The sequence below is a fragment of the Rhea pennata genome, chromosome 1 (genome assembly GCF_028389875.1).
Source record: "Rhea pennata isolate bPtePen1 chromosome 1, bPtePen1.pri, whole genome shotgun sequence".
Classification (NCBI taxonomy): Eukaryota; Metazoa; Chordata; class Aves; order Rheiformes; family Rheidae; genus Rhea; species Rhea pennata.
In genome coordinates, this window is record NC_084663.1 from 216,110,545 (window position 1) to 216,137,279 (window position 26,735).

The window sequence follows — 26,735 nt, forward strand, 5'->3', positions numbered from 1 at the left end:
TGAGGATAGTCTCACACTAAAACAGCAGCTCAGAGAGATGTGGAATCTCCATCCTTGGAGACTGCAGAGCTCAGCTGGGCCAGACCCTGAGCAACCTAGTCCAAGCTGGCCCTGCTTTCGGTGGGGAAGTTGGACCAGATGAACTTCAGAGGTCCCTTCCAGCCTAAACTATTTTGTGGTTTATATGGGATATGTAATTATTATAAACACAGCACATTTTAGCATTACTACTTGTATGGTTATGCCCATATCATACCTTTGCTTATTGGCATATTTCATTGCTTTTATTTGCAGAGTGTCAAAGATAACATTAAAATTACCTGTTTTTAACAGCTAAAAAGCTAATGAGAGAATAGGAACAGACAGTTTCTTTCAAATAATGGTCTTGTGTCTTCTTGTCTCAATATCTTTTAGTGCTTCTTGGTCCTGTATAAAGGAAGGAGGGCAGCGGAGTAAATGCATGTGAAGAAACAAGGGAATCACACATCCTTTAATATTCAAAGAGTCAAATTATTCACATATTAGAAATACAAGTAAATGCAACACAAAGGCTGCTTTTTGTAACCCTATGCTTGCTGTTGCTTGTAACTGCTTTTCTCTGTTAGACTAACGTATGACTACAAGGAAGCGAACTTTTTCTCTTATATACCTAATTGGGATGAATGAATAGCCTCCAAATTTTGCAGATAACTTTGAAGCAGTCATGCATTTTAGACCTGGTTTACTTGCATATAAATTTTTCTAATTCAAAGACAACTGATGTAATCAGTCAGATTGTGTCAGCATGGGGGTGACGTAATACAGCTATCAGCCCTGAAATGGTCTGTTTAAAGGAGAAGGAAAGAAATGAGTTAGGAGTGTGAGTGATGGAAGAAAATGTTTACTTTGGAAAAAGTTAAGTGTTCAAAGCAGGCTTGCTGCTGGAATATGCTCAGTCCTCCATGAGGCAAGCTGTTGCCTGTGCCAGCTCCTGCCTCTTGATGCCCCCTTGATGCTCTTTCCTGGTTGTCCTGTGGGCCTGAAGCGCTTGCTTCAGGAGGGAGAGGCATCAGAAAAGAGAGGCAATACACACCAAGGGGAGAGTTTGTTATTGGGGGCAATGAAAGTATGTGTTGAAAATGATGCTCTGCTTTGCACTTCTTCCTTCATTTGTAGTTAGTAGTAATTTTTTCGCCCAAAATGTGTAAGTGAGGATGCCTTTTGCAGTGCAGAAGTAACAGTGTAGTAGCAATTGTGGAAAATGCCAGCTGTGATGCACAGCTCCCGGGTAAGGGAATTGTCTGAGCCCTCTTGCATTACAAAGAGTACTGACAAATTCTGCACTGTCCCTGTTCATCTCGGCTCCTTGGGAAGCTGTGAACTTTGCAAGAGTCATTCCGGGGAGCAGGGTGAGCTTCTGATACGTTACTGTTATGTGACTTAGTCTGTGCTGCAAGTGTTGTAGTGTGGGTGGAGGGCCTGGGCTGGCACAGGCAATGACAGCAGTGAGAACATGGCACTACAGGCTATCAGGAGGACCTGTGTAGGTACTTGCTAGAGGCCCTTTCCAGGTACTCAAGCTGCTCCCCTGCCGTAGAGCCTGTTTCATCCCTGTAATTGTGCTAGCTCTGCAGTCTCACCTTTATTTGATCTTTGGATGTAGCTGGTAATGCTGATCTGTGTTAAGGAGGATATTGTAACCATTGGGACCACTGGTTCATTGGGACCAGGTACAAAAACAGAGTCCGACCTTTATGCTACGCTGAAGCCTAATGGCTCTGCTTCAGGCTGACAAACGCTGTTACAGCAACAACTTGCATGATTCAAGGAAGATCAGATGGAATGGCAGAAAGATTGTGTTTTTTCCTTTAATTTCTTCTCTGCTTTCTTTGGCATCTCAGTTTTTCCAGTTGAGAATGACTCATCAACCTCATTATGTGGTTTCCTGACTTTTAGCAATTTTTCTTTTGCTTTTTAGAAATAATTATTAGTTTTGCATCCCAGTGCGCAGCAGCCAGCATTACAGAGCAGCGCACCGTGGGTTGGGGCTGACTGAAGCAGTTGACTCATGTCTGTTACAGGTTGAGACTGACATTTGATTTCTTCCCACTTCTAACTTAGCTTCTCTCTTTCAAAATATCTGTAAAACTGGTTTTGGTCACGTAATGATCTCCCTGTGTCTTTACAGAGTAGGAGTGTTGATTTTGGGATCCTGGAGAGCACCCAGCTACAGCGATTCTAGTCAGTCTGTTGAATTCCCTCTGAGTGTAGTATGTCTCCTTTCTTCTGCCCTTGGGTACTCTTCCATTGCTACCTCACTGGACATCACTGTATTTAATGGTAGATGTAGTTGATTTCTGCATATCATTCCCCAAAACATAGGGGGCAGGTTTAGCTTAGTTGGTTAGAGTTTGGTGCTGCTAATGCCAAGGTCGTGGGTTCAATCCCCGTACGGGGCTATGCTGAGGGTTGGACTAGATGATCTCCGGAGGTCCCTTCCAACCTTACCATTCTATGATTCTGTGATAAACTTGCACGAATGAAAGATTTTACCAAATGAGGAGTATTAAGGGTTAACTCCTCCATTTTACTGTCAGCTTTCAGAATCCAATTCCATTTCATGGCTTTGCTTTTTGACAGTGTTGGATGCTTCATAATTGTGTTTGAAATAGATGAAACCTTGATGCTCTTATTGTTGCTGAGAAACAAGTTTCCTTAACCTATGAAAGTAGTGTTGTAACAATGTACTGATAAGGCATTTGAGATAGCTATCCTTGTAGGAATGTATCTCACTGAGATGTTTTATGTGCTTTCAACAGTACTTCTGAGTACTGCCTAATTCAGTGACAATTACATGAGGCTGTGGAGATGTCTCCTCTGGAGAGTGGCCTCTCTCCGTGTATGTGATGCAAGTACAAGCGTATAAATGGACAGAATTTTCAACCATAAGAAAATTAGACTTTTTTTTCTAAGCTTTCAGGCCATATTTGTAAAATTATGGCCAGTTGTGATAACATGCTCAGGATCTGTGCACACCAGGGGCTGCTGCTAAGTTCACGTAAAAAGGGAGAACTAAGATCGTCGGTTGATAAGGAGGGGGTAGAAGGAAAGAGCATGCGAATGCACCTACTGTTACTTGAACTTTTCCTTATGCCCAAGAGGTGAAAGTTAAGTACTGGTAAAATACAAAATTGTCTGAAATCCCCAATAAAGCTTTTCTGTTTTTCTGTACCCCTGTATAGATATACTGACAGGTGTGCGAGGTGCGTTGTAAAGGCGCAGTATTTGCTAGGAAGCTCATTTAATGCCTGCTGCTCTGCCACAAAGGCTGACGTGCGGACGTCAACCTGTTCCAAGCAAGCGCAAATCAGCCCCGCCACCGCAGCTGCAGCTGGACGTCACTCTGCCTCTTGCTTGTCCTCCCGTTGCGTTGCTTTCCAGAACCATGCAATGCAGTTGTCGTTGCAGCATGCTTGAATTGTAAGGTATTTCCAAGAGGGACAAGTGAGGCTTGAGCACCGATCCTGCAGAGGCGTTTCTGTGCTTCTCCATCCACTTGTCCAGTTCAGGATGAGCCAGGCAGTGGCTGTGGGCAGCGCTCTGCTCAGACATTTCCATCCCACTTTGCTCCTTTTCCACTATGAGAAGGAGAGACTTTGGAAAAGAGAGTAGGTGTTAAGGCACAAACTCTAAAGGCCAGCAGCTGTGTGCTCCTAGTTTGGCAGTTTGTGGTGTCCCAGCACCGCCTGGTCTGCATTGCCTGCAGGGTGGGAGTAGTTTTAACTGGCACAGAAATTGCAGCTGGCTTAGAAAAGGTGGACCTCTATGGTTTTTCTGGAAAGGAGATAGAAAATATGATCAGTAAATTAAATACTCATCTTTCTTCCGGGCTGCACTGCCAATGTGCTGTGTGGTTAGGAGACCTAGGAGGTTTGCTCTGCTGGCATCTCCGTACGGCATGGGAAGGGGGGTGAACTGGTCCCCATCAGGGTGGTGCGAGTTGCCTGTCGAGGGAAGGGGGCTTTGGTGCGGGAAGCCCTGCGCGGCTGCGACTTGCAGGAGCTGGTGAACTGCTCTTGGAAAAGCTGAGAAAATTCTACAACGTATTTATACTGAAAAGAAAAATAGGAGGAGCTACAAATTAATAAAATTTGTTATGTGTAAAATAAGTATTCCAACCCCAAATTTGAAGTGAAGCAAGGTCAGTTTTACCTGAAACTGTGAACTGGATCTGCTGGTTGCTGCCAGCAGCGAAGGGGACAGGCAGGAGAATGCTGTGTTAGTGCGTGCCGGGACCTCGGCGTGGTGGGGGAGCTGTGCCCCACGCCGGTGGGGAGACGCTGCTGGGTGGGAGAAGTGAGGTAGCGGCACTCTTCTAATAGTGGTTACTCCGCAGCCCAAGTGTGGACACTAAGAAGCAGGTTGATAATCATGTTTTGCTATGAATATTCTGTGGATTTTTTTAAAATGTGGTTTAAAAAAATTTCTTATACATTCTCTCAATAAATGCATACGCTCTTTGAGAATTTGCCCCATACTTTTAGCACTAAAGGTATATCTGCAATTAAATGTATCTTAGGAATCCAGTACAGTTTTTTGATAGTAGGTCTGTAAAACAAAATCTACCTACAGTGATAAGTTGGGTTTGATTCTGATTTTGACAGTTACCAAGCAATTTAAATTAGATATTGTGTTAGATAATGAGGGGAGAATATAACTAATATGAAAAAAATGCAAGTTTAGAAAACCATCATCTTATGTGTGATATAAAATAGTCTGACACCCCCCAAAACAAAAAAGAAAAACCCCTTATAATATTTTTCCTTTTATAATTTGCAACTCTCATCGAAAACATTTGATTGTTTTCCTTGATTCCATCCTTTTTCCGTACAGTGATTGTAGGGCTGGGCTCCCTGCACGGCTCGTGGCCTGAAGAGACGTTTCTGGCAGTGGAGAGAATGAAACCGTTCCCACAGGAGGCTGGGGGCTCCAGGGGAGCTCTGCCGAGGTGACGGATGGGGCGGGAGGTTGCGAGCTGGCTTGCGTTGTGGGCAAATGTTTGAGACTGCTCCAAGGAGGGATGTTTGTTAGTCACACGTGGGGAGGACTGGATGCTGGTCATCTGGGCCATCAGTGAGCAGGAGGCGGGACGGAGCTGGAAGGGATGCAAAGCCCTATGTTCCCAGGGAATACATGCAAACTGGTGTTTAGTAGAGAGGGAGTTGGGCCTGAGCCCGTGTTTGACTCATGTGGTTTCAAGTTCCTTGACACCGAGCAGAGGTCAGGCACTGTGTCGCTTTTAATATAGTTGAAGAGTGCAGATTCTGGCTTTTGCAGCCATGTCTATTACTTGACATCACATGGCCCGTTCATCTATTTTTAGGAAAATGTCAAAAGTAAGTCTTAGGAGCCAAGCAAGCTTTCCCTCCACTAAAGGTTCACCCTTGTGGCAGTGTTTGTTTACAGTTTGTACTTCTTCAGGAATAAGGATAAAAGTTAGTTGAAGAAATTACTGCAGATTCTTTTTCTGATAAACATTGGATTATAAGAAAATTCAAGTTGGAAGGGACCTCAAGAGGTCTCTAGTCCGACCTCCTGCTCAAAGCAGGGGCAGCTCTGGGGTCAAACAAGGTTGCTCAGGGCTTTATCCAGTCAGGTGTTGAAAGCCTCCAAGGATGGAGACTGCCTTCTCTGTGTCCTCATTGCAGTGTTTGTGGTGAAAAATTTTCTCCTTATATTCAGTATGAAGAGAGATATACGCTATATTTCAGCTATGCTCCTGGTCTTTCATCCTGCCACACACCACTGAAAGGCCTCGCTCCCTCTCCTCAACATCCTCGTAGGTGGGGGAAGACTCCTCTTGAGTCCTCCTGAAACCTGTTCTTCTCGAGACCAAACAAGCCCAGCTCCCTCTGCCTGTCCTCATGGAGGCAGTGCTCCAGCCCCCAACCATCTTGGTGGCCCTTCATTGTATGAAGTAAATCTTTCCCTTCTTTAGCGCAGAAAGCCTAAAGATCTTCATTCAAGCACCTATAAGCATTTTGGGATTTGGATCATTGTCTAAAGAATCAGTGAGCCTTTTTCCAAAAGCCCTTCACAATCCTATCCTGCAGTACTTTACTTTGCTGAATTTTGCCCCTTCAACTGCTAAGAAGTCCCCAGATCAAAGTGGAGTCCATAGACAGATACAGAATCTATAAAATCAAACATTTTATGAACTGATTAGAGTGCTACCCTGCCAGTATGATTACCCATTGAAACTGTGCTCTTCAGTAAACAGCAATTTTCAAATAAAGTGATTCATATTTGGACGTATTTGATCATTTTATTTCCCAAACTTTTTTTTTTTTTCCAGTTTTTAAACAATTACCATTGCAAGTTAAAGGCTTTCTGTCTGTTGGTTAGTTGTCCTATGCTGAGACATTTCTTAGGAGGGAACAGCTTTAAAGCCCAGGATGTTAAGTGTTAGGATTCCATATGATCATTCTTGACAAGGTGTTTAGTGCAAATTCTAGCAATGTGAGCTATTTAAATATGCCCCCCCCCCCAAAAAAAAAAATCGATCGATCGGCTGTGTTACTCTTTAAGACCTCCTAGGCTCTTGCGTGCTATGGTGGTGATATCAGCTTGTGAAATCGGAGGAGACTGACTGTTCTTTCCTTGCTCTCCAGATGCTGCTAGTCCCAGTCGTTAGGCCACAGCAAGGCTCCTTCAGGGCCTGATGCCTTCTGGCAGAACGTGCAGTTTATGGCAGTAAACTCAGATCATGATCTTGTTTCTTTTTCACACCCACTGTCCCAGTTACCACTGCTGATTTCGGCCTTTAGTGGGCAAACAAATACTTAGATACTTTAGATACTAGATTACAATGTAAGGTGTTCTCCATTCAGCTAAACTAGTTTGAAAAGATAAATGCTACTATTCTTGCTTTGAAATGCTGGTACTAATACCCTTGAAGCCTCCTTGAAGCTGTGCAGCTAAAATTTGTACAAAGATGAGGGAAGAGATGTTTTTATTTAGCAATGTCTAGTGTTTTCTAGTGGTGTTGCTGGTATTGTAAAGCCAGTAGGTAGCTGATCTTTCTAACTGCAGCTGGCTGGCTGGCTTGAGTTTTCACTTGCCTGCAGTATTACAGGCCTGAGGTAATTAACTTTACCTCGCTCCAGTGAACATGAAAGCAAAGTGGATCGAAATTTATATGAAGTCTATATGATATGGCTGTCCCCTTCTAAAGAGCCTAAGTTGTGAAGGCGTAGTCATACTGGATGAAGGACTTCCTAATAAAATTAAATGTGAATGTCCTGCACTCTCTGGAGCTGCTAAGAATTCAATTATGTCCAGCCTGAAGGGAAAGAAATGTGTAAGCAGATAGTTTATATAGGTTATCAGGAGGTAATCCTATCCCTGGTTAGTTAGGCTCATTAGAACTTTCTGGGACATGGGATTTGGGGGTTTTGCTGCTCATCTTTTAGACCAGACGACCTGGTCTGAGATATGTCCTGGGAAGAGAGATTTGAGAACAGTGGGGAGAGCAGAATCATACTTGAATATTCACATTAGGGACTGTGGGAAGGAAATTTGGCAATTCATCTTTAAGTAGAATAGACTGCCTGTTTAAACAGGGTAGGAAGCAAGAAGAGTGGGCAGGATTAGGAAAGGCAGATATGGCCCCAAAACATAGGATTGAGTTGGTGTTGTGTGTTTTTTTTTTTTTTTTTTCTTCCCTCTCCTCTCTCTCCAGAACAGAGAAAAAGGCTTTTTGTTTTGTATTTTGGTATGTGTGGGACATTGGCTTATTTTATTATATTTTAAAGGGAAGGAATAGGCTGGGGAGAGCAAAATATTTGAAGAGGCAGATTAGGACAGCAAAGGTTTATGCTGGCGGAGACTGGGTGGAAGCAACAGCTAAAATATTAGGGAAATAGAAGCTTTGCTGCTGGGTGCAGGGAAGAATGAGTGAACTCAGAAAAACTGTGATGAAACTATGCTTATCTGAGTCAGTAAACTGTTGTGTGAAGAAGATGGAAAAGCCTTATTGCAGTCAGTGATGAAGCAATCAGTGATGAGGGAATTAATTGTAGTAAATACATGCTGGGCTGGTGCCAAGGACAGAAGCCCATTTGTGGAGAAAACTTTGACTTTTTTAAATTGAAAAAGGACTAGCATCTCCACCACTGTGTCACATAGTGCGAGGTGGTGGTCAGTTCCTTCCTGTGTCTGTTCTTAACGCAGGTCTCGTGGTCGCTGGCAGGAAGCGGCATTTGCAGTGCCAGGGTATGGCCTGAGCAGTAGGCTCTGCTCTGCATCTCTTTCCCCTCCCGTGGTACCTTCTCATGTAGCTCCTCAGAGAGAGGGGGGTTGAGGAGAAGCCAATAGCTGTGCCACCAGATCAGGGAAGGTAAGTTTGGCCCTGTGACTTCTGCACCGTCTATTTCTCAGACCCTCGTCATAGGTGGTTTGCCACTGTTTCTGGTCGGAGCTCCCAGCAAAGGCACCCTGGCCTGTTGCTCACTTTAAAAGTGCATCAAAGATCAAATCGTCTAATCTCTGATCGCATTTATGTTTTTCCTAGCCTAGTTGGTTTCCTTAGCTTAATGTTTACTTTTAATTTAGACTCATGATAGTAAGATCAGGCTTTATTCTGCTATGCTGAACTTGAGGATGAGGTTGGTACACATGCTCGTTTCCAAGCTGTGGTCTGGAGGATTTCTTAAGGACTGCCAGACGAGCAGTCTTGGAGGAAACTCTTCTGTTCTCAGACTCACTGAGGGGTTATTTCTGCCGATCATGTAATATTTTTGCCTACCCACATTCACTAGTAAGAAGAAGAGGCTAAAGCAGGAGGTTTTGACACACAAAAAATGATTGCTGCATCTTTTCAGGAATATGGGGCATCTTCTGTAGACAATGAAAGATCTTGAGTTATGTATAAATATTCGAATTTAAAAACTGCAAGTTAAAGAAAAAAGTAAACCTTTGCCTTCCTGCTGATAGTGATTTCCTAATTCAAGGTTTCTAGTAGGAAAAGCTGGGTTGGGTTATTCCTGTGCTCAGATGAGGTCCAGGGTTCTGTACTGCAGAAGCAATTTGTAGTGCTTCATGTAAAGGTGAAGTGAAAAAACATTTAAAACATCCATTAATCTACTAAACATCTATTAAACATCTATTTAAATAGCTGCTAAAGACCCCACTGCTGTAGAGGTGATGATAATTTAATATCATAGCAGGAAAACATGCTTAATTTAGTTGTGTGGAGCAAGATGCTTGTTTGAATGCTCTCCTGCATCTTCTCATGATGAAACTCCTTTCATCTGGAATCTTTCACCTACTAAATCTACTATGAAAATAACTGTTGAGAGGTTTCCAGGATTTAGTGGAGATAGAAAGATGAAGTCCACCTTTTTGATGCCTGTGAATTGCATGTTATTTCTTGATATGAGAAAAACACCATTGCTTCCTTTCAAAGCAAGAATATCTGTGCCATGCTTGAGTACGTCTGAAGCAAGGGATTTTACCTCTGAAGGAACTAGCTCAAACGGAAGGAGCTGATCAGAGTAATGAAACGACAATGTGCTGAAATCTCAGTTCTGTTTGACAAATTCACCTTTAAAAGGACATATTTTTACATATGAATTTACACATGCCTATGTGGGAGAGTATTGCATATTAAACATGAAGTGAGTAGTAGCAGCTGGTTTTCTATATAGTAAATAGTATCCAGCTGTACAATGTAATCTTGTAGTAAAAAATATTTTAGCTGAGCATTTGTGTGATTGCAGGCTCTATTGATTGGTATCTAGAGCTGGAGAACTGATGGTTGTTCTGCTTAGTTGGTCGGTTTGTTTTTCCCTAGCTGTCCACTTTGCTATTCTGTAACATTGCTGTGCTGTAGCGGTGCAAAAAAACTCAGTTCCCTTTCATTTTTCTTATTATTCAAGTGGGAATGATAATATTTATGTACATTCCTTAAAAAACTGTTAAAAGTTTTTGTTAAAATGTATAAATTGTGCTTGACATTGAGTGTTATGAGAAGAACCCCTGAGCAAGAAAGCTGAGTCCTTGTTTGTTTTAGCAAAAATGTGTAATTTTTTCCCTCAGAATACAAGTTTCTTTTCTGGCTGCTATTCTGGTATTTATAAAGTGAGTTATATAAATCAGAATTCTTATAATTAAACTGCTATCTAATCCTAGCCCCATAGCTGCTTGTGTTATAATACAAAGTGCTGCTGGGGGCAATTGACTCTCATGGTATTGACACAATTTTTCAAACATTACTGTATTAAAGATAATGGGACTTCATAGAAGAAAATTGAGAGAACCTGAATTTGAACAAAAAGAATTCCCACTAGAGATAATTTCCCACAAGAAATAAAACATCTGGGAAATAAATACTTTGATGTTGCAGAATCACAGGATGGTTGAGGTTGGGAGGTGCCTCTGGAGATCATCTTGTCCAACCCCACTGCTCAAGTAGGGTCAGCATTAGCGTGGTTGCCCAGGACTTTGTCCAGGCAGGTTTTGACAGTCTCCAAAGCTGGCGTTTTTTTATGTTCAGATGAGATTTCCTGTATTTCAATTTGTGTCCATTGCCTCTCACTCTGTCACTACTATCTAAGAAGACTTTGCCTCCATCTTTATACCCTCCCATCTGATTTATACAAGTTGATGAGGTCTACTGAAGCCTTCTCTTCTCCAGGCTGACCAGGCCCAGCTCTCTCACCTTCTCGTCCTATGAGAGATGCTCCAGTCCTTTAATCAACTTTGTAGCCCTTAGCTGGACTCACTCCAGTAGCTCCCTGTCCCTGTCGTCCTGAGGAGCTCAGCACTGGACCCAGCACTCCAGACGTGGCCTCACCAGGACTGAGCAGAGGGGGAGGATCACCTCCTTCGACCTGCTGGTGTCTGCTCTTCCTAATGCAGCCCAGAGGCTGTTGCTTTCTTTGCCACAAAGGCACATTGCTGGGATGTGTTGCTAACAGTTACCACGAAAGTTTTCTCTTACTGTCGGAGGCTGAAGTGCATTTGCTGGCCTTGTAAGATTTTCTGGCTTAAGAGTTTTTAGAACTGAGGTTTTCAGAGCACTCAGTGCTTTGTCATATCACAAGCAGGCAAGTTTGAGCGAGTTACTTGTGGAGTTACTGCCCCTGGGCTGCAAGTTGCTGGCTGAGATGGCCGGACTGGTTGCGTGTGCGCTTCTCATTCACTGCAAAGCCGAGGAGAATGTGCTGGTTTCAACCTTAGACGTGCAGACCAGCCAGCCTGACTCACGCTGGGCTGAGCTTGCCAGGGCAGGCGCAGCATGGGAAGACTGGACTGCAGAGCAACTCAGAACGTCATCCACGTCCAGCGTGTGGTCGTTCTGCCGTAGGCAGTTCACCACAGACGTCTTCCTAGTCTGTCCCTAGAACCCAAGCAAGCTCCCTTGCAGGACCCGTTCCACCCCACCTCTGCCCGCCCTGCTTCAGCGCTTACGCGTCCGGTAACAGTTTTCTAGTTCAGGGCGTGCAGTAGCAGTAGTGCCTTTGAGCGGTGTGCTCTTGACTCCCCGGAGACTGCCTGAAAGGTTACAAAATCCCTTTTGTGGAAGAGAGATAGTGCAGAGACCTTGGGGCTGCTCTGAATGCAGAGCGAATGGGCCTGTGTGGGTGCGGAAGCACCGGGGGAATGGCAGAAGAGGGGATATCAAGATGGCATGTGTTGATAGCACCTCTGTTAGCGGGCCATCAAGGTGACCGTACATCTGCAGTCTCAGGACATCAGACTGGGGGTGGAGGGTGGGGAAGGGAAGAGCATTCTTTAAATAAAAAAGCGGGAGGGGGGCAGGGTGTGGCTGTTAGGAGATGATAGAGGGAAGATAAAAAACAGAATGGGAGACCTTGGACGCCAGGCGTAGAGACAGAAGAGTCTGAATGACATGGGGTGGGGTGGGGTGGGGTGGGGTGGGATGGGATGGGATGGGGGAGAGCTCACCCCTGTGCCAAAGGCACCCCCATCAATCCTGGGGTCTGCAGGTGAAGAACAGCCTGGGGCACGTGACGGTGACTAGAGACAAGGGTCTCTTTGCAAGAAAGGGCTGTAACACAATTAGTGCTAGATGTTACACAAGAGGAAGGTGTTCTTTATTTAATCAGAAACAATTTCGCACTCATCTCAAGGCTTTCACTCACCTAAGGTCTTGCAGGCAGGTACAAAGACATGTGTCTGTGTGGCCTGAGCGGATTGCTTGTGTGTGCCGTGGAGGACAAGGGATGCCAGCTATGAGGTCCTCCCTACCTTATCACCCATCGAAAGGAACCCAGGGGAGGAACTGATTTTTGGACAGGTCTGTCTACACCCTTTAGAAGGCAGTGGTTATTATGGTGTGAACGTTTTGCCTCAATCTTGCTTAACCTTCAATAAATCTTAGGCAAGGTTGCTACCCCGTGTCTTTTGTTTCTTCATCTGGGGTACTTTTGCAGCGGCAGTTTGTCTTCCTGTTGAGCTAACAGGAAGAGGAGTGGCCTGTGCTGTGTGCTGAAGCCTTGTGACCCTGGCGGTGTAATGTAGGGCCTTCTGCTGATAAATCACCTGTGCTTAGGCCTTACTGGAGCATGGGCTTTTTCTGGCCTTGATGCCAACAAACATTCCTCAATGTAATGGCTGTTCATTGTGTACTTGGTTATCAACACATGCCATTCCTGTAACCATTTCTTCGTTGTTCTTTCTGGGGTTTTGTCAGGAAAACATTTCCAGTCATGCTTCATTCTTAAAATTTGTTACAAATATCCACACTTTGTCCTACCCGTGACTGCAAGAAATCTGGGTAATATCACCTTAATGCGTGTGTCTTGTTACCTAAATCCTGGACAGACCACTTGAACAGCCATGGTTTGGCACTTCACAGTTCTTAAGTGGATATAAAAATGTTAATATGAATAAAACTACTTTTGTTTTAAAATAAAATCATCTTTCCTTCCTGTACATTGAACTTTGCTACAGTGTCGCTACATTAATTGCTATAATAATAACCACAGGCTCAGAACAAGATGATCGTGTAATATTTTGGGAGATATTTCTTAGTTCGTTTACATTTTCCTTCTGAAGTAAAGTCCAAAGGCAGTATAAATACAATAACTGTCTTGTTTTCTTGCTGCCTTTCTTTGAGATCTGTGTGATTATTGCAGAAAAGATGCAGCCCAAGACTATGAGCCGACTACAAAGAAAGAGTGGCAGGAACAAATTCTTACAGGTTAGGAGAAGAAAATCAGATCTACTGAGCAGATCAATTCTAAGGCATCCAGAAACATATATACAACCCTGAGAACTTCCTCTACCTTTCCAATTAAAGCCAACCAAACAAATTACCTTAGACAAAAATTTACTTCACTCTGATTACTGTGAAGTAAGTTGAAAATCTGGTGTCTGTGCTAAACAAAATGCAGTCCTCCATGGGTCCTTGTGCTGCCTCAGAAGATGTAATGAAATAATGGAGCTTCCCTGCCTACCCAAGCAGGGAAATACTGAGTTACCCTTCAGAACTGCTACTCTTGCTCCCACCCTACCTACCGTATTGTTATCACCCGGCTACTGCTTTGGGTTACTGCGTGTTACTGTGTGGGACGTTTTCCCCAGATCCTGCTGCAGGCTTTGTGCCTCTTATCTGCACTGGCTTCTTGCTGCACCAGGCCTTGAGCGGTGTGAAAGAGAGAGCACCTTGGCTCAACAAGGTGGAAGGAAGAGCTTTCTCGTCTGATTACCATTTTGTAGGGTTCCTGGACTTAATCCCTGGCTATACACATGGGCAGTGGTTTGTAGAGAATAAACTTCTAGTTCTTTGTGCAGCTTATTGAATCTGTGCCTGATGCCAGCATTGCTTCTCCAGGAATGCATGAGTGAACCTCAGTTATCCCCTCTGTAAGTTGCCTTATCACATAGTAAAACAGGGTGGCATTCCAGTGCTTATTTTCATCTTCAGTTAATTAATACAGAGAATCAAAATTTTAGATGGAGCCTACTGACTAGTGTCCTAAGCAGAATATTTGTTATGCTGGAGCTAAATGGAAAGGTCTTGTTGATTCTGGTTCAATCTTGGGAGTTGATATGGAGTGAGAGCTTGGTGTCCACTTACTGGAACGCACTGATTTTTATATAAGCTAGCAAAGGATGAATGGACATCAGAAGATCTGTGTCCACTGAAAGGTCTCTAATTCAAAGGTAATTTGGATTAGAGAGAGAGAAAATGGCTTCAATTGTAGATGAATTTGGTAGGTTGATGGTTGAATCTTTGCATTTGGAAAAAACAGTAAGGCAACATGTGGCCTCTTCAGATATCCTGATGCAGGGATGCACAGGTGGACCTGATCTTTTCAAAGCTGAACCATTTTACATTTTCCACTGTTTATTTACAACTGTACAAGGTAGAAGGAGGAGATTGTGACAATAATTTTTTTCTTTTTTATAGATAATAAAAACAAATTTATAAATAATGCCAGTTTTAGACTTGGTCTTGATTTTCCCACTCACAGAAGTGGCCTGATAGAAAAACAGGTTTTTACTGATCACAGCATGCTAAAAAGAAGTTATAAAAGAAAACTCAACCCCAACTCTGAGGGGCCAGATACGCAGGCTTGGTCAAACATTAAGTTACTGTGTGTGTGTGTGCATGTGTGTTGTCTATGTCACTTAATGTGTTCCACAGAGTCAAGGTTGTTCTACTGATCCTAAGAACCACGGAGGTGGACAGATGGTGGTATTGCGTTGCTGGTGATGGCAGTTTTTGCAGTTCTGCTATCTTCCTGCCTTGCAGAGGCCGGACCCCTTGCAGCTGGCATGCTGGCAGCACCCTGCGCCACTCACCTGTGGCAGGGCCACCGGAGTTGCTTTAACTGGCTGTGAGCACCACGTGGCTGAAGAGCTACCAGCTGGCCAGGTCTGAAGTATGCCTTTCTTGGCTGGCATAATTAATGTTTTTTTTAGTACCGTCTTACTCTGTTTGCAGTGGTTGTATATCTAAGAGGGGATGGAGCACGGCTATGGAACTGCTTCTGTGGGTCACAGAGACCCCTCCCTTGGACCTTTTCTGTAAAGGCATTTCTTCCTCTTGGTTGGTGCAGAATTCCTCTTGCTACTGCTCAGCCAGTTTCACACAGGTGGGAGTTTCTTCTGATGAGATTTACTATTGTGTGTTTTATTCAGACACATAATAACCTTTGTTTCCCAAGCAAACTTAAGAAATGGTCTTCCTTTTGTTAAATTATTGATACCTACCCTGCAAAACTGTTTTTAATGTTTGTACAAAAATGGGCAAGAAGTGCTGTGGTGGTGGTATCTACTTATCAATAATACTTGATGTTCGTGGGTGTGTGTATAGAGTCTGATTTCTAGTTGATGCTATTTTGCAGCAGTAGACTAATCTCATGATTCAATGCTGCAAGAAGACGTGCCATATAGTCTCTTTTCCTTTGGGGGTACCTTAAAGGAATGATGTGAGAGCCTGGTTGTGAAAACCCATTTTTGTAACAGAAGCACATACTGTCCCCTGATGAATATCCATTTGTCCTCTCTAAAGCGTGCTTCACATGACAGGTGCTCTAGGAGAGCAGGGTGCAAGCAGCAGCCACTGGAGCGGGGGCCGGGTGGAGGTATTCCCGCAGTGCCGGCTGCTGCCTCCGCTCTCACTATAAAGTGAGAGTCTTGTTTTTTCTAATAAAGGGTGCTTCTCAAAGTTCCACCTTCACGGAGGATCTTCATGTGTGTTGCATCCAGGAGACCTTAACAGAGGATCAGCATTCAGTGCTCCACAGCAAAGTGACATCCTCAAGGCAAACCACCACCACCACAAAATTTATTTGTAAATGGCACGCAAGTGAAAAATTACTATCATTAAATATGCAAACCTATCTACACTTTTCTGGCAACAAGGATTAAGCATGGATAATTGTTACTCCTCCTGCCACCCTCCAGCTCCAAGTGTGAGTGTGTGAGTGAGATGGGAGTGTCAGGTTGCAGAGCTGTCATGGCGCACGGCACCTTGATGTGCAGCGGTACCGTAGGAGAAGTGGGTAAGCCAAGTTTGGTGCTTAGATGAAGTCAGGCAGGCAGAAGATTTTGAAGTATTAGTTTTGAAATGTAGAAAAATACGCAAAAACAAAACAATCTGTTTCATAATCAGGAAGCAGGCTAACTCTTTTTAGCTGACATATTTATATAAACATTCAGCTCCTACTCCCAAAATGTCCTACCTGGATGCTGTGCCAATACTAACAATATCCAAATGAGAAGTGAAGCTCACAAAATAGGAGACAAAGCATAACCCTACAGTCTTCGCGTTTTCCTCCCTCCCAGGAGAACCCAGATAGACACCGCATTGAGGAGACAAGTCCCTGACCCGGATGGAGGTTGCCCTCGCTCTGGTACCTGCAAACGGAGCACTTCCTTTTGTTACAGAACAGGAGGTTGGTGGAGGTGGAAATGCTGAAGAACCTGGCTCGAGGAAGAACAGCCCTGATTAGGCCATGACCAATCCTTTCTTGTTTGAATTAGAAATTTCATAGGAATCTGGCAGTTACATTTCATTCTACCATGAATGGAAACACTGGAATACTTTCTCAAGTGTTCAGTAAGCACTTTCAAAAGTAAGATGCTTAGTGAGAAAACAAGATGGAATTTCTTTTGGTGCAGGCTGCCTAATGTTAGTGTTTTCTCCCTAAGCAGAGTTCTGCCGCATTGATAAGCCCTTGTGTCATGATGAAGATGAGCAGCTCAGCTTTGAAGCTGTCCGCAACATACACAAGCAGATGGACGATGATGCCAATGGCAATGTGGATGTGGAAGAGAGTGATGAGGTTAGTGTAAAATGACTTTTCTGTTCTTCTCTCACATAGTATTCTGCCTCTGGAGAGGACCTAGGAGGACTGTTCCATTACGGGTAACAGTAGTGTGATGGTGAAGCCTGAAATTCAGTTCCTCAGAGGCTTTTTTGGGCTGCCTTTCTCTATATCTAGCAAAGAAAGCAATGTTCAGTCTTGGTCCAGGTTTAGTGTGTGTGATTGTTTTTTCCCTTTGTGTTGGGTTTCTGTCAACTCAAATCTTTTTTTACACACAAACTGTAACAATTTATTCTAACACTGAAAGACACCAATAGACCTTTTTACATGAGTGAGTGTTGTTATCATTTCATTCCTTGCTTTTTTTAATCCTAGAGCTGGGAAGCACATCTGACTCTGGTCAAGCCCTTCTTTGTAATATTGTGGAGCAAATGTACTGGCTGTTGTCCTTTCACATTATAGTATTTATTACATTCTTTGACCAACTCAACTGGAAAAGTTACAGTACATTTTTGCTTACTGCAGAAAAAGGAGTGAGTCTGTATTGTCTTGCCCTTTGAGATTTTAGCTGATAACTTCATTAAAGAGAAATAAAATTCTTGATGAAGGAAATTATTTTTTTACATAAGGGTCAATAGAAATAGTGACTAATATAAAAGAGAAAGCTATTTATTATTGTTAACGTAGCCTCAATTGCATTTGATACTCGTTTGCTAGACTCTCTTCAGGGTAGGGAATTCTGTCTTTTAATGTGATTGGACTCTAAATAAGAAAAGCAAAGTATTGGAAGCGAGAATAAAGCAGACTGGTGAAATCATCTACTGACAGTCAAATGATGTCAGTTTTTCTGATTCCTCAAGCCATAGCAAAAGCAGTGGCAGGATATGGGTATGTTGCACGTCCAACCCTTTCCACTAGACTCAGGTAGACAGTGTACATCTCTGGAGCTACATGACTTTCCTGAATGGTTGAAGCATAGCTCCTGTGCCAAGTCCATGTCAAAGGACTGGAGGCTGGACTGTGCTTGGAGCAAGGGCTGCTGAATAACCTGAATTCTTGGCTGTGGAAGGAAATGAATCAGGAGCTGCTGAGACCACTGCTCTAGATTATTGTGCTAGCCAGTATGTGCCCATGGTGAGGCTTCTGTCTGCCATTGGGTGCTGCTCTCCTTAGCCTTGGGAACACGTGTGATGTATCTTACGGCATTTGACCAAATGAAAATTTAGATACATGTTTTGTAGACTCAGGAAAAATGACCAGTGGTAGAACCTGGTATAATCTGTGCATGTGTGTATTCATTCTTAAAAAATTTACAAAAATGTGACCTGCTGTTTCTGGACCAACATGTTTGATCCCCCTCCCCCTCCATTCTGATATGTGTGGCAAAATACGACACGTTTGAAACACTAGCATCTACATAGTGCTGTCTGTTGAAAACTCTGTACCGTCACAAATCCTTCATAAACCCTTCTCCAGCAAGCATTATTCACAGTTCTCAGATAAAGAGACTGAGGTCCAGGGAGGTTAAATCTCCTGCCTAAAGAACGCAGCAGTTCAATTTATTGGGCAAATCTAATCATGACAAGGCCCCTTTATTTTTTGGGAAGGTTACTGTCTCCAGAGAGATGGCACAGTAACCTGAAGCACAGAGCGTGTTAATGAGGAGCCAAAGATGTGCTCCTTGCTGGGTGGATTCAGTTGTCTGTTGTCTTGTTGCAGGCCCTTCCCACTGTCTAAATTCTACTTTATAGAGAAATTAAAACAAATAAAAAGCTTCTACTTGCATTTCCTAAAATCCAGCGTTTTCCTGTTTGCCAGATCTTTGCTTGGGATTGCTTTGCAACCTTAACTCTGTCTCTCCCTCTGGCTCCAGAGCAGCCTCGGGCAATTCAATTCACTTGATGAGTCCAGCTCACCCATTACTAAACAGGATAAACCTCTGTTGCTAGGATTGAGCAGTAACAGCAATTTTTATGCTGCTCAGAACAAATCCCGCCCTCTGTTTCTGTAGGCTAGTTGACAGCTTATTGTATATATGCTAACAATATTATCGTGCTCAAAGACTTGGGTTTCGGTTTTATGGTCAAGTCGTTTCACTGTATGGCTATTACCTCTGTACGACTAACAACTTTTTTTTCCAGAAGACTTCAAAATCCCTGGCTTCTGTAATTACTGGTCTGTCTTAAACACTTGCAGTTATTTTTCTGTCCGTTCAGACAGATGTCCAAGCCCTTTGCGTCATTTGTCTTGGCTACAGGAACGCTCTTGCAGTTTTCTGTGTGTGCATTAACCCTTCCTGTTCATTAGAAATACAGGTGCTGGGATTGTGTTGTTCAGCTTGTTGATCAGACTGTTACATTTTCCTGTTATGAACTCTTGCGTTGGCTTCCCCTTGATCAAATCTGGACGTTTAAGTAGGTGTCTTCTCATCAGAGTCTGACTGTTTGCATTCTGCTGACTTGACACCAATTCCCATATTTCTCTTGGTCTGCATGCATTCCTTCGTCCTGCTCTGCAAAATGGAATTTGTCCTAGCGCTCATCTCCAGCTCCCTTCCTCGACCAGGCTGTCTTGCCTACGAGGAGCCAGCCAGCCTGGCGACTGGACGACTCCTGAAGCTGAGCCTCGACGGAGGCTCCGTTGTCATGCCCCCGAGCAGCCTGCGCGCCCCTCCTGAAGTTATCCCGGCTTCCTTCCCTTTTCTCTCTCCTAGTGTCTTTCTCTTCACCCCTTCTGTCAAGTTTACTATTATTTGCTGAGCTGTTTGGAATAAGAATCGTGTCCGAATGGTATTTAGGGGAGTTTTGCAGCTGTCACAGGTTTCCTAGCAAAAAAAGAGGGTGGTTGTGGCTGTTAGAAAGGGAGGGGGAGGCTGATGCTTCTGATGTTTAATGAGAACTCCATGACTTATGCTGCTAATAGATGGATATAGGCAATTTGAAGAAGTAGATAAATTTGGAATTTTTCCTATGAAATAGTAAAAGTTCGTTTTGGCTAATTGAGCTGGCCAGTGGTAATTGGCTTCTGATGCAGAGTTTACCTGGATTAAAATGCTTTTGAAATGATATGACAAATAAGAGCATCCTTTGGAAAAACAGGCTTCTTCCTCTAATTATGTGTCGCGTTGAACTCGCGGGCCCGCTGGGCTCAGGGCCCTGCCACAAGAAACAGTTTTGCTGTGGTGTGAAACGCGGAAGCTGGCAGAGGCATCGCGGCAGCTCCCGGTCTGAGGCCTGACTCCACGTTCCTTTCTGCTGCGACAGCTGCTGGACCCGAGCCTACGTCCTCTTCTCCTGCCGCCTGTACCGAGGGCAGCTAATAATACTGCTGCTTTGGTGGCCTGGCTCCTCAGTTCTCTGTCCCTGCCTCTCGCCTCGGACGCGGGGAGTCGCAGGCTGCCGACCTTCTGCACGTTGGGAAAGCAATGCTCAGCCACAGGAAGAGCAGCTGGGGTTTGGCAAAGCACGGCGCTGCTGCGGCAGAGATTTTGAACGGTGTTATCACTTTTTCTGCAGCCTGCAGCCGGGTTTTGTTTCTGAGCTTGCCTTTGGCCGTGCGGGCGTGTGCGATCCGGAGCGCAGTAAGCTCTGACGTGCCAGCGTAGTGCTTGGTAGGTGCTGGTGTGCTTCATGGGGCGACACCTGGGTCCGTCTTGGAGGTCTCTGGTCAGCATATCTGTCGGACTGAATGAAGGCTGTTTTTCAGTAGAGGCATTTCTGTGGTTCCACAAATGGATGTCATGGAAGCAGCTACATGTTTTCTTTCTCAGGTGCAGTGAGCGACAGGCCCTAGCGCAAGCTTGGTGCTCTGATGCCTCCTGCGGCTCCCAGCTTCCCGCCTCCCTCCTTGCTCCCCAGACGTGGAGAGCTGCCCTGTGTTTTGCTCACCATGTGAACACAGAAGCAGCTTTTTACCAGAGTGAGGAAAGTCAGGGTGAATCCCAGGAATTATCCCTGTTGCTAAAAGTGTCCCATTCCTAACTTGCACACTTTTGCCTCAAGCATTTTAAGTAGGTGTGATCTGTTAAAGTATGGAGCAAGGGTGCTGTTTTTCGCAGCACGCTCTTTACATTGAAGCTAGCATTAAACTGAACGCAGACGGAAGCAGAAAGCTCTGCGGTGGAGGAGCAGAGATGTGACCCTTGGTGCTGCAGTTGCTGGTGAGTCATCAGACAAATACCTTGTGCGAGAACGGCTGTAAGGGCACAACGCACAGCAGCTGGGTGGGAAACGGAGCAGGGATCCAGCGTGCAGGTGCAAAATAGTAACTCAGGAGTGCTGCCTCCGATGGAAAGGAAACCTGCCGCAGCACCGTTGCTCTGGGCTTGCCGGAAGCAGCTGAGACCCAGGAAGCAGTTGTGAAATTTATATCAAACTCAGGTCATAGCAAGATCATGCTATGTAATTTGTAAAAGAAAGTAAGAAAATCTCCATAATTACTTCATTTGTTTATTTCTTCTTGTTAGCCTACTGCTTTTTACAAATGACTCAGGACCATCTTAGGGTTAAAGATGGAAAAGATCAGTAAAACGTAGTATGAATCACAGTTCCCAATGTAACCTAGTCAGTGTTTTAAATATGTATCTTTTCTGAGAATTGAAGATGTTTTTTCTTTGATTTTCTTTTAGACTTAACAAGCATACTGCATTTTGTGTGCAAATGTTCCTTTATGGAAAATATTTGTCTGCCTGTTCAGGTCTCCCCAACTGACAGCAAAATAGTGCTTTTATCTGTTTTACATATGGAAAAAATGAAGTCTGAGAGCAACCCCAAGTTGCAAGGTTTACCTGTGTAAGCTTGAAGCTTGTGTTAACGTTTCGTGGAATTCGGCAGCCGGAAAGGCTTGGAAGGCCCTGGAGAACATAGTCTGGGAGCGTTGCCTGGCGAGTCAGCTACCGACCGCTGAGCTCCGGCCCCTGCGTAAGGCACTGCAGTCGTGGTTTAACTCTCGGCCTTTGGTTTGGGACAGCTGCTGCAGATACTGTTTGAAAGAATGTAAGAGGCTCAAATTTAAGCCTTTTATGGCTCTGATGTTTAATCTTCATAGCACACTTGTTTTCTCAGCGTACGCAACTCTCTTATCTCAGGAGTCAGAGTTGAGAACACCACGGCATACTCCCTTTCCATAACCTTTTGTAGAAAATGATGCAGAAAATGCAAGGAAAGCGTGTGTTGTGATAAATCAGTGATATTTCCCTGTCAGCATAAACCTTAAGAGCGAAGGCTTTGCGTGGATAGATGCACAACTGTGCAAGCTGTAAGGATCTCAGAACAGCAGTGGCCGCTGGCGTCCATCGAGGAACAGCAAAGCTAGCTGCAGCTTGTGTAAAAAAGGCAGTTCTGGTGGAAACAAGGAGAAGTTCTCTAGGCTGCTTTAGATCACAGTATTGCAGGACAATTCAGGTTGGCAGGGACTTGAGGGGGTCTCCATTCAGAGGATGCTAATATCAAAGTAGAATATATTGTAATGCCATATCACAAATAGTTACTTGGAGTGGTCTACCTTTAGGTTGATATACTTGAGATTTATCTTTTATAAGTAAATTTGAAACAGAATTCTGCAACGAAATGATCTAATGTCTTTATTGTAGTCTGGAATGTGTTGGTAACTTTGCACAGATACATTGAGTTTAGTTGAATGAGTTGCTTTGTAAGCCCCATATTTTCCACTGTTTGTCTTTCTATTGATCGTAGGTTAGTTCCAGTAGTAATAATAATAATAGTAAGCTTTCCCCGTTGAGGTAATTTTGAAGATTGGTTTTAATCACCTGTTCTCCAGAAGCATTTGTATGCTTCGGCAGAGGCTGCGGAGGTCTCACAAACCTTTAATCACAGGAGTCCTTGCTTAAACACCCACGCGCACTGCTTGTTCTGGGCTTGCGGTGAGCCTGCACGCGCCAAGAACAGAAGGGACACGTAACTTAGGGGAGCCTGCACGCTCCGTTGCAAAAGACCAAGCTTTTTGCTTGGTTAAAAGTTGTTTCCCTGTGCAGCTGAGAACTTTGTATTTGCATTTATTATTTTGGCCTTTTCTCTTGGGGAAAGCGCACATTTTGTTTGGATGAAAAGACCTGACTATAGAGAGAGAGAGAGACAGACAGACAGAGAGAGACACATCAAATAACTATGTGTTTTTTAATATTTTAATTATAGGTAAGGTAGGTGAAAATGTGTCCCACAACTTTACGCTGTCCTTAAATCTTCATTGCATTTTTCCTTTCTGGAAGTGATTTTTCAGTAAAGTTTAAGATGCCATCAGTGACCTCAATTAAAATGAAAGAACTCGTCTCTCCTGGGGAAATCTTCTAATTAGCGATCTATTTCTGATCTTCCTATTCACTCAAAAGGTAGCTCCAGCTGTTTAGGGGCAACTCTGTTTTAGGATTAAATTGACAAATTTCAGTCTCTGAGATGCTTTTAGCCTGGTTTCATAAGGAAACAAGGTTTATGTTGTTGCTCATCTTCTCTAACTTTTGAGCCCATTGCCTTGTTCAGCCATGCTACTGAGAATGAGGGCTTGCAAATAAAACGTTTCCTGCAGCTTTCGTGGAAGTTGGTGGCTCAGAAAAGACACTAAAATCAGAGTGCTCACCGAAGGAAGTGAGATGTTGTGAGCTCTGCAGTTATTTAGTTGTTTTTGGCCATTTACCACTTACATCCTAATGCATCAGTGCCCACATGTTACCTCTTGCCAATGCGGTAATTGATAGCAAAGAAAGATGATGATATTTGGGGAGGAGAGAATTCAGGTGTGTGGGAAGGATCTGAAGGCTCTGCGGGGAAATTTAGAGAACGTAGCTGGAGCTGCTGCGGATTAAAAGACAGAAATCGCCAGAAAATCACGCTTCAGCGGTTTTGCTTGCTCGTGGAGCTGCTTGTTTTAGGTGTGCTTGCAGCCGCTGAGACAAGGCAAGAACGCGTGCGACGCCGAGTCCTCGCCCCGTTGGAGCCGAGGAGAAGATCCCGGCCCCGGCGCTGGGCAGCTGGCGACGTTCTCTCAGGTAGAGTTACGTGCGGTCGGCGTGTTCAGCGCGGCTCTGCCAGCCCCAGACGGGTCGGGAGCGGTTCCTTTGGGCGCTGCATCCCGGTGCCCGCTCCGGGGCAGGCGGAGGGGCTCGGCTGCCTGCGGCCGGTGGGCCAGAGCGCCCGCAGCCCGCTGGAGCTGCAGGCCTGCTCCGGGCAGAGGTGGAGAGAGGACAGGGTGCCTAAGACCTGTTAAAAGAAGGGGTGTGCGAAATGTGGACGTGAGTGGGAGAAAAGATTGTCTGCATAAAATGCCGCCGACTTTGCGTGATGGGCTGCTATGGAGGCTGAAACTGCGAAGGGCTTCAGCAGCAGTTAGATGTGTCCCCTGCTCCTGGTCCTCTGCTCCTCCCCGCAGGACCTCTGGGTGCCTGCTCAGGGCAGTGCTGCACTGCTCATCATCTCCCTTTCTTTTCTTTATTTTTTCCCAATACACCTGTATAAAAGGCTCTTAAGCAAGGGGGGAGTTCATGAAGGATGGGCAACAGCTGGTTTCCGTGTGGGCATTGGGTAACGTTATACAATTCTTATGCAGAAAGATCGGGTAAATTATGCAAGAAATGTTAACAATGGTTTTTGGTTTTCTTTTTGGACATCTAGGAGTCCTGTGACTAATTTGTATCTATCTATACTAAAATATACCAGATGTATGTGTTCACTACTGCAGTCTTTGCATGTGAACTCTCTGTGGAGTCCCACTCTACCCTGGGAAAAAGAAAATCAGGGCTGTACAACTTGAAATCAGGAAGCTGTTCATGCAATCGATCGTAACAACCGTGGGATCTGAAAAATGGCTCGATAGCCACCGATGGGACTTCAGTATGTTAGAGTTCCCTGAGCACTGGTGGTAGCTGAGGAAGTCCCGTTTGGCAGAGCGCATGCCGGATGCTCCTAGCTGCGAAGACAGCGTTGCCATCCCCACCCCGACCGCAGGGGTCTTTGCGTTGTCCCACGTAAAGGCCAGGGTCACGGCGAGGAGAGCCAGCAGGCTCCGGAGAGCCTCCCTCCAGGCGGGATCCGCTCTCTCTGTGAGCCGTTCTGGGCAGCGTTTGGCCGTATCCCTACTTTTCCTGGTGTTTCCCAGCGCTGGCAGCAGGAGGCAGATCTGCTTTTGGCACCTCGCTGAGGCTCCGTGTGCGCAGCCCGGCTCCTCCTGGCTCGGGCGTGCGGACGACGGCCGGGGGGGTCGGGCAGGGGTCTGCCGGAGGAGCGGCGCGCTCGCCCCGCCGGCCCGTTTCTGCTCGCCTGCGGCGCCGTTGCCGTGCCGGAGCACGCCGTCCCCTTCCGAGAGGCCCTGGCACACCGCTTGGGCGATAGGGTGTCGGGGGAAAGCTGCAGGAGATCGCTTTTCCCGTCTGCGCTGCCGGAGCTAAATATACGGAGCGACAGCTGCTGCCTCGCATCCCCGTGGGAGTTCGCAGCCGCGCTGGCAGCCCGGAGCGGTCGCCCCCGGTGACATTGCGGCATCGCCCTGTAGGTCACCCGCGGAGAGAGCCCGCGGGCCTCTCGCCTGGGCCCCGGCCAGCCCGCGTCTCTGCGCCCGCGCCGGTGCCTGGCTGCGCCGAAGCCGCTGCGCGGGGTGGTCACGGCGCACGAGGCGCTGGGTCCGCTTCCGCGCTTCAGAAACTGAAGGCGGCTCGGGCAAGGTTCTCCAGCGGCAGCTCTGCAGCAGCGTGTGGCTTTAAGAGCGCGCTGCAGCGTGGCGAAGCGCTCTGGAGCTCCAGGGCTTTCTGGAGGACCAGGGGAAGGAGTTTACGGCAAAGTCACAAACGTCAGCGGGGTTTGCTTGCATGACGAGAAAGGGCGAAAAAGCTTTTCTAGAAAGCAAGAGAGCAGACGGGTGACAAGGTCAAGGCACAGGTATCTGCAGAGGGCTTTGGTAGGGCCCTGGGCAGATTCGCAAGGAGTCTGCAAAGCTAAAGTGTTCACAGATATTTGTAATACCCTATCCAATATTAAAATAGTATCCTCTATGTAGAGACGACTTTTTATATAATTCTGTTACGTTTTTCAACTTAGAAGACTTGTATTCCACATGTTGATCATTGAATTCCACGCGTTAATCATTTATTGAATGAATACGTAATATTTCCTCAAAAAGAGTGATTTAAATATAAATTTATATCTTTCTCGTTTGACCAATATGTTAGTAAAAAGGTAAGCCGAGTGATCCTCTTTCTTCTCTTCTGTTTGATTTTTGCATGCTTTGCTTTCCTCCCATCTCACGGATTCCTTCTGTGTACATTGTGCTTCAACCTTATTGCTCCCTTTGTTTCATGCATTGCATAATTTTCTTCACTTTTCTTTGATGTCTTCTGTTTCTGACCTGTCTTTTCCTGAGATTGGAGGGAGATAGGAACAAAACAGAACATTTATTATGACTGGTGCGTTCCCTGAATGAATTGTGAATTTTACCTGCTGACGTTAGCAACAAGAATCTTTTTCTCATGGCTCGTAGCTTACAGAAGAGCTATGATAACAGGCCAAAAGCCAAGTGGTACCTCTCTACGTAGTACCTGCGTGACTGCTGTGGGAATGCTGGCACCTGTTCTTACAATGACAGTTGGAAAAGAACTTTGAGAAAAAATGATCAGCAAAGAACAGGAAGAATGGTTTGAGGTTGGGAAAATGTATCTTTTTTAATGAGAAACTTAAGAACATAAGGCAAAACCTTTTTACTGGAAGGGTGACTGAGCACTGTCGCAGGTTGCCCAGAGAGGTTGTGGAGTTTCCATTCCTGGAGATTCAGAAGCTGTCTGGACGCAGTCCTGTCCAATGTGCTCTAGGTGACTCTGCTTGAGCAGGAGGGTTGGACAAGATGTTCTCCAGAGGTCCCTTCCAATCTCAACCATTCTGTGACTCTGTGAAGTGCATAAGATGACTTAGGGAAGAAATCTTTGCTGGCAGAGGGCTACTTAATCTAGGAAGA

General features: G+C 45.0%; 1 protein-coding gene across 9 annotated transcripts in view; it reads left to right on the forward strand.

Annotated features, from left to right (window-relative positions):
* The window catches only part of STIM1 (stromal interaction molecule 1), a 106,330-nt gene that overhangs the window by 27,224 nt on the left and 52,371 nt on the right, over window positions 1-26,735 (forward strand). For 6 of the 9 annotated variants that reach the window (XM_062567515.1, XM_062567521.1, XM_062567519.1 and 3 more), the window contains exon 3: window positions 16,669-16,802. In XM_062567515.1, coding sequence (XP_062423499.1) covers window positions 16,669-16,802 — 134 coding nt within the window. Of the gene's footprint in view, window positions 1-15,032; window positions 15,108-16,668; window positions 16,803-26,735 lie in introns of those variants that run through there. The other 3 variants (XM_062567518.1, XM_062567523.1, XM_062567520.1) reach the window with 2 other exon arrangements.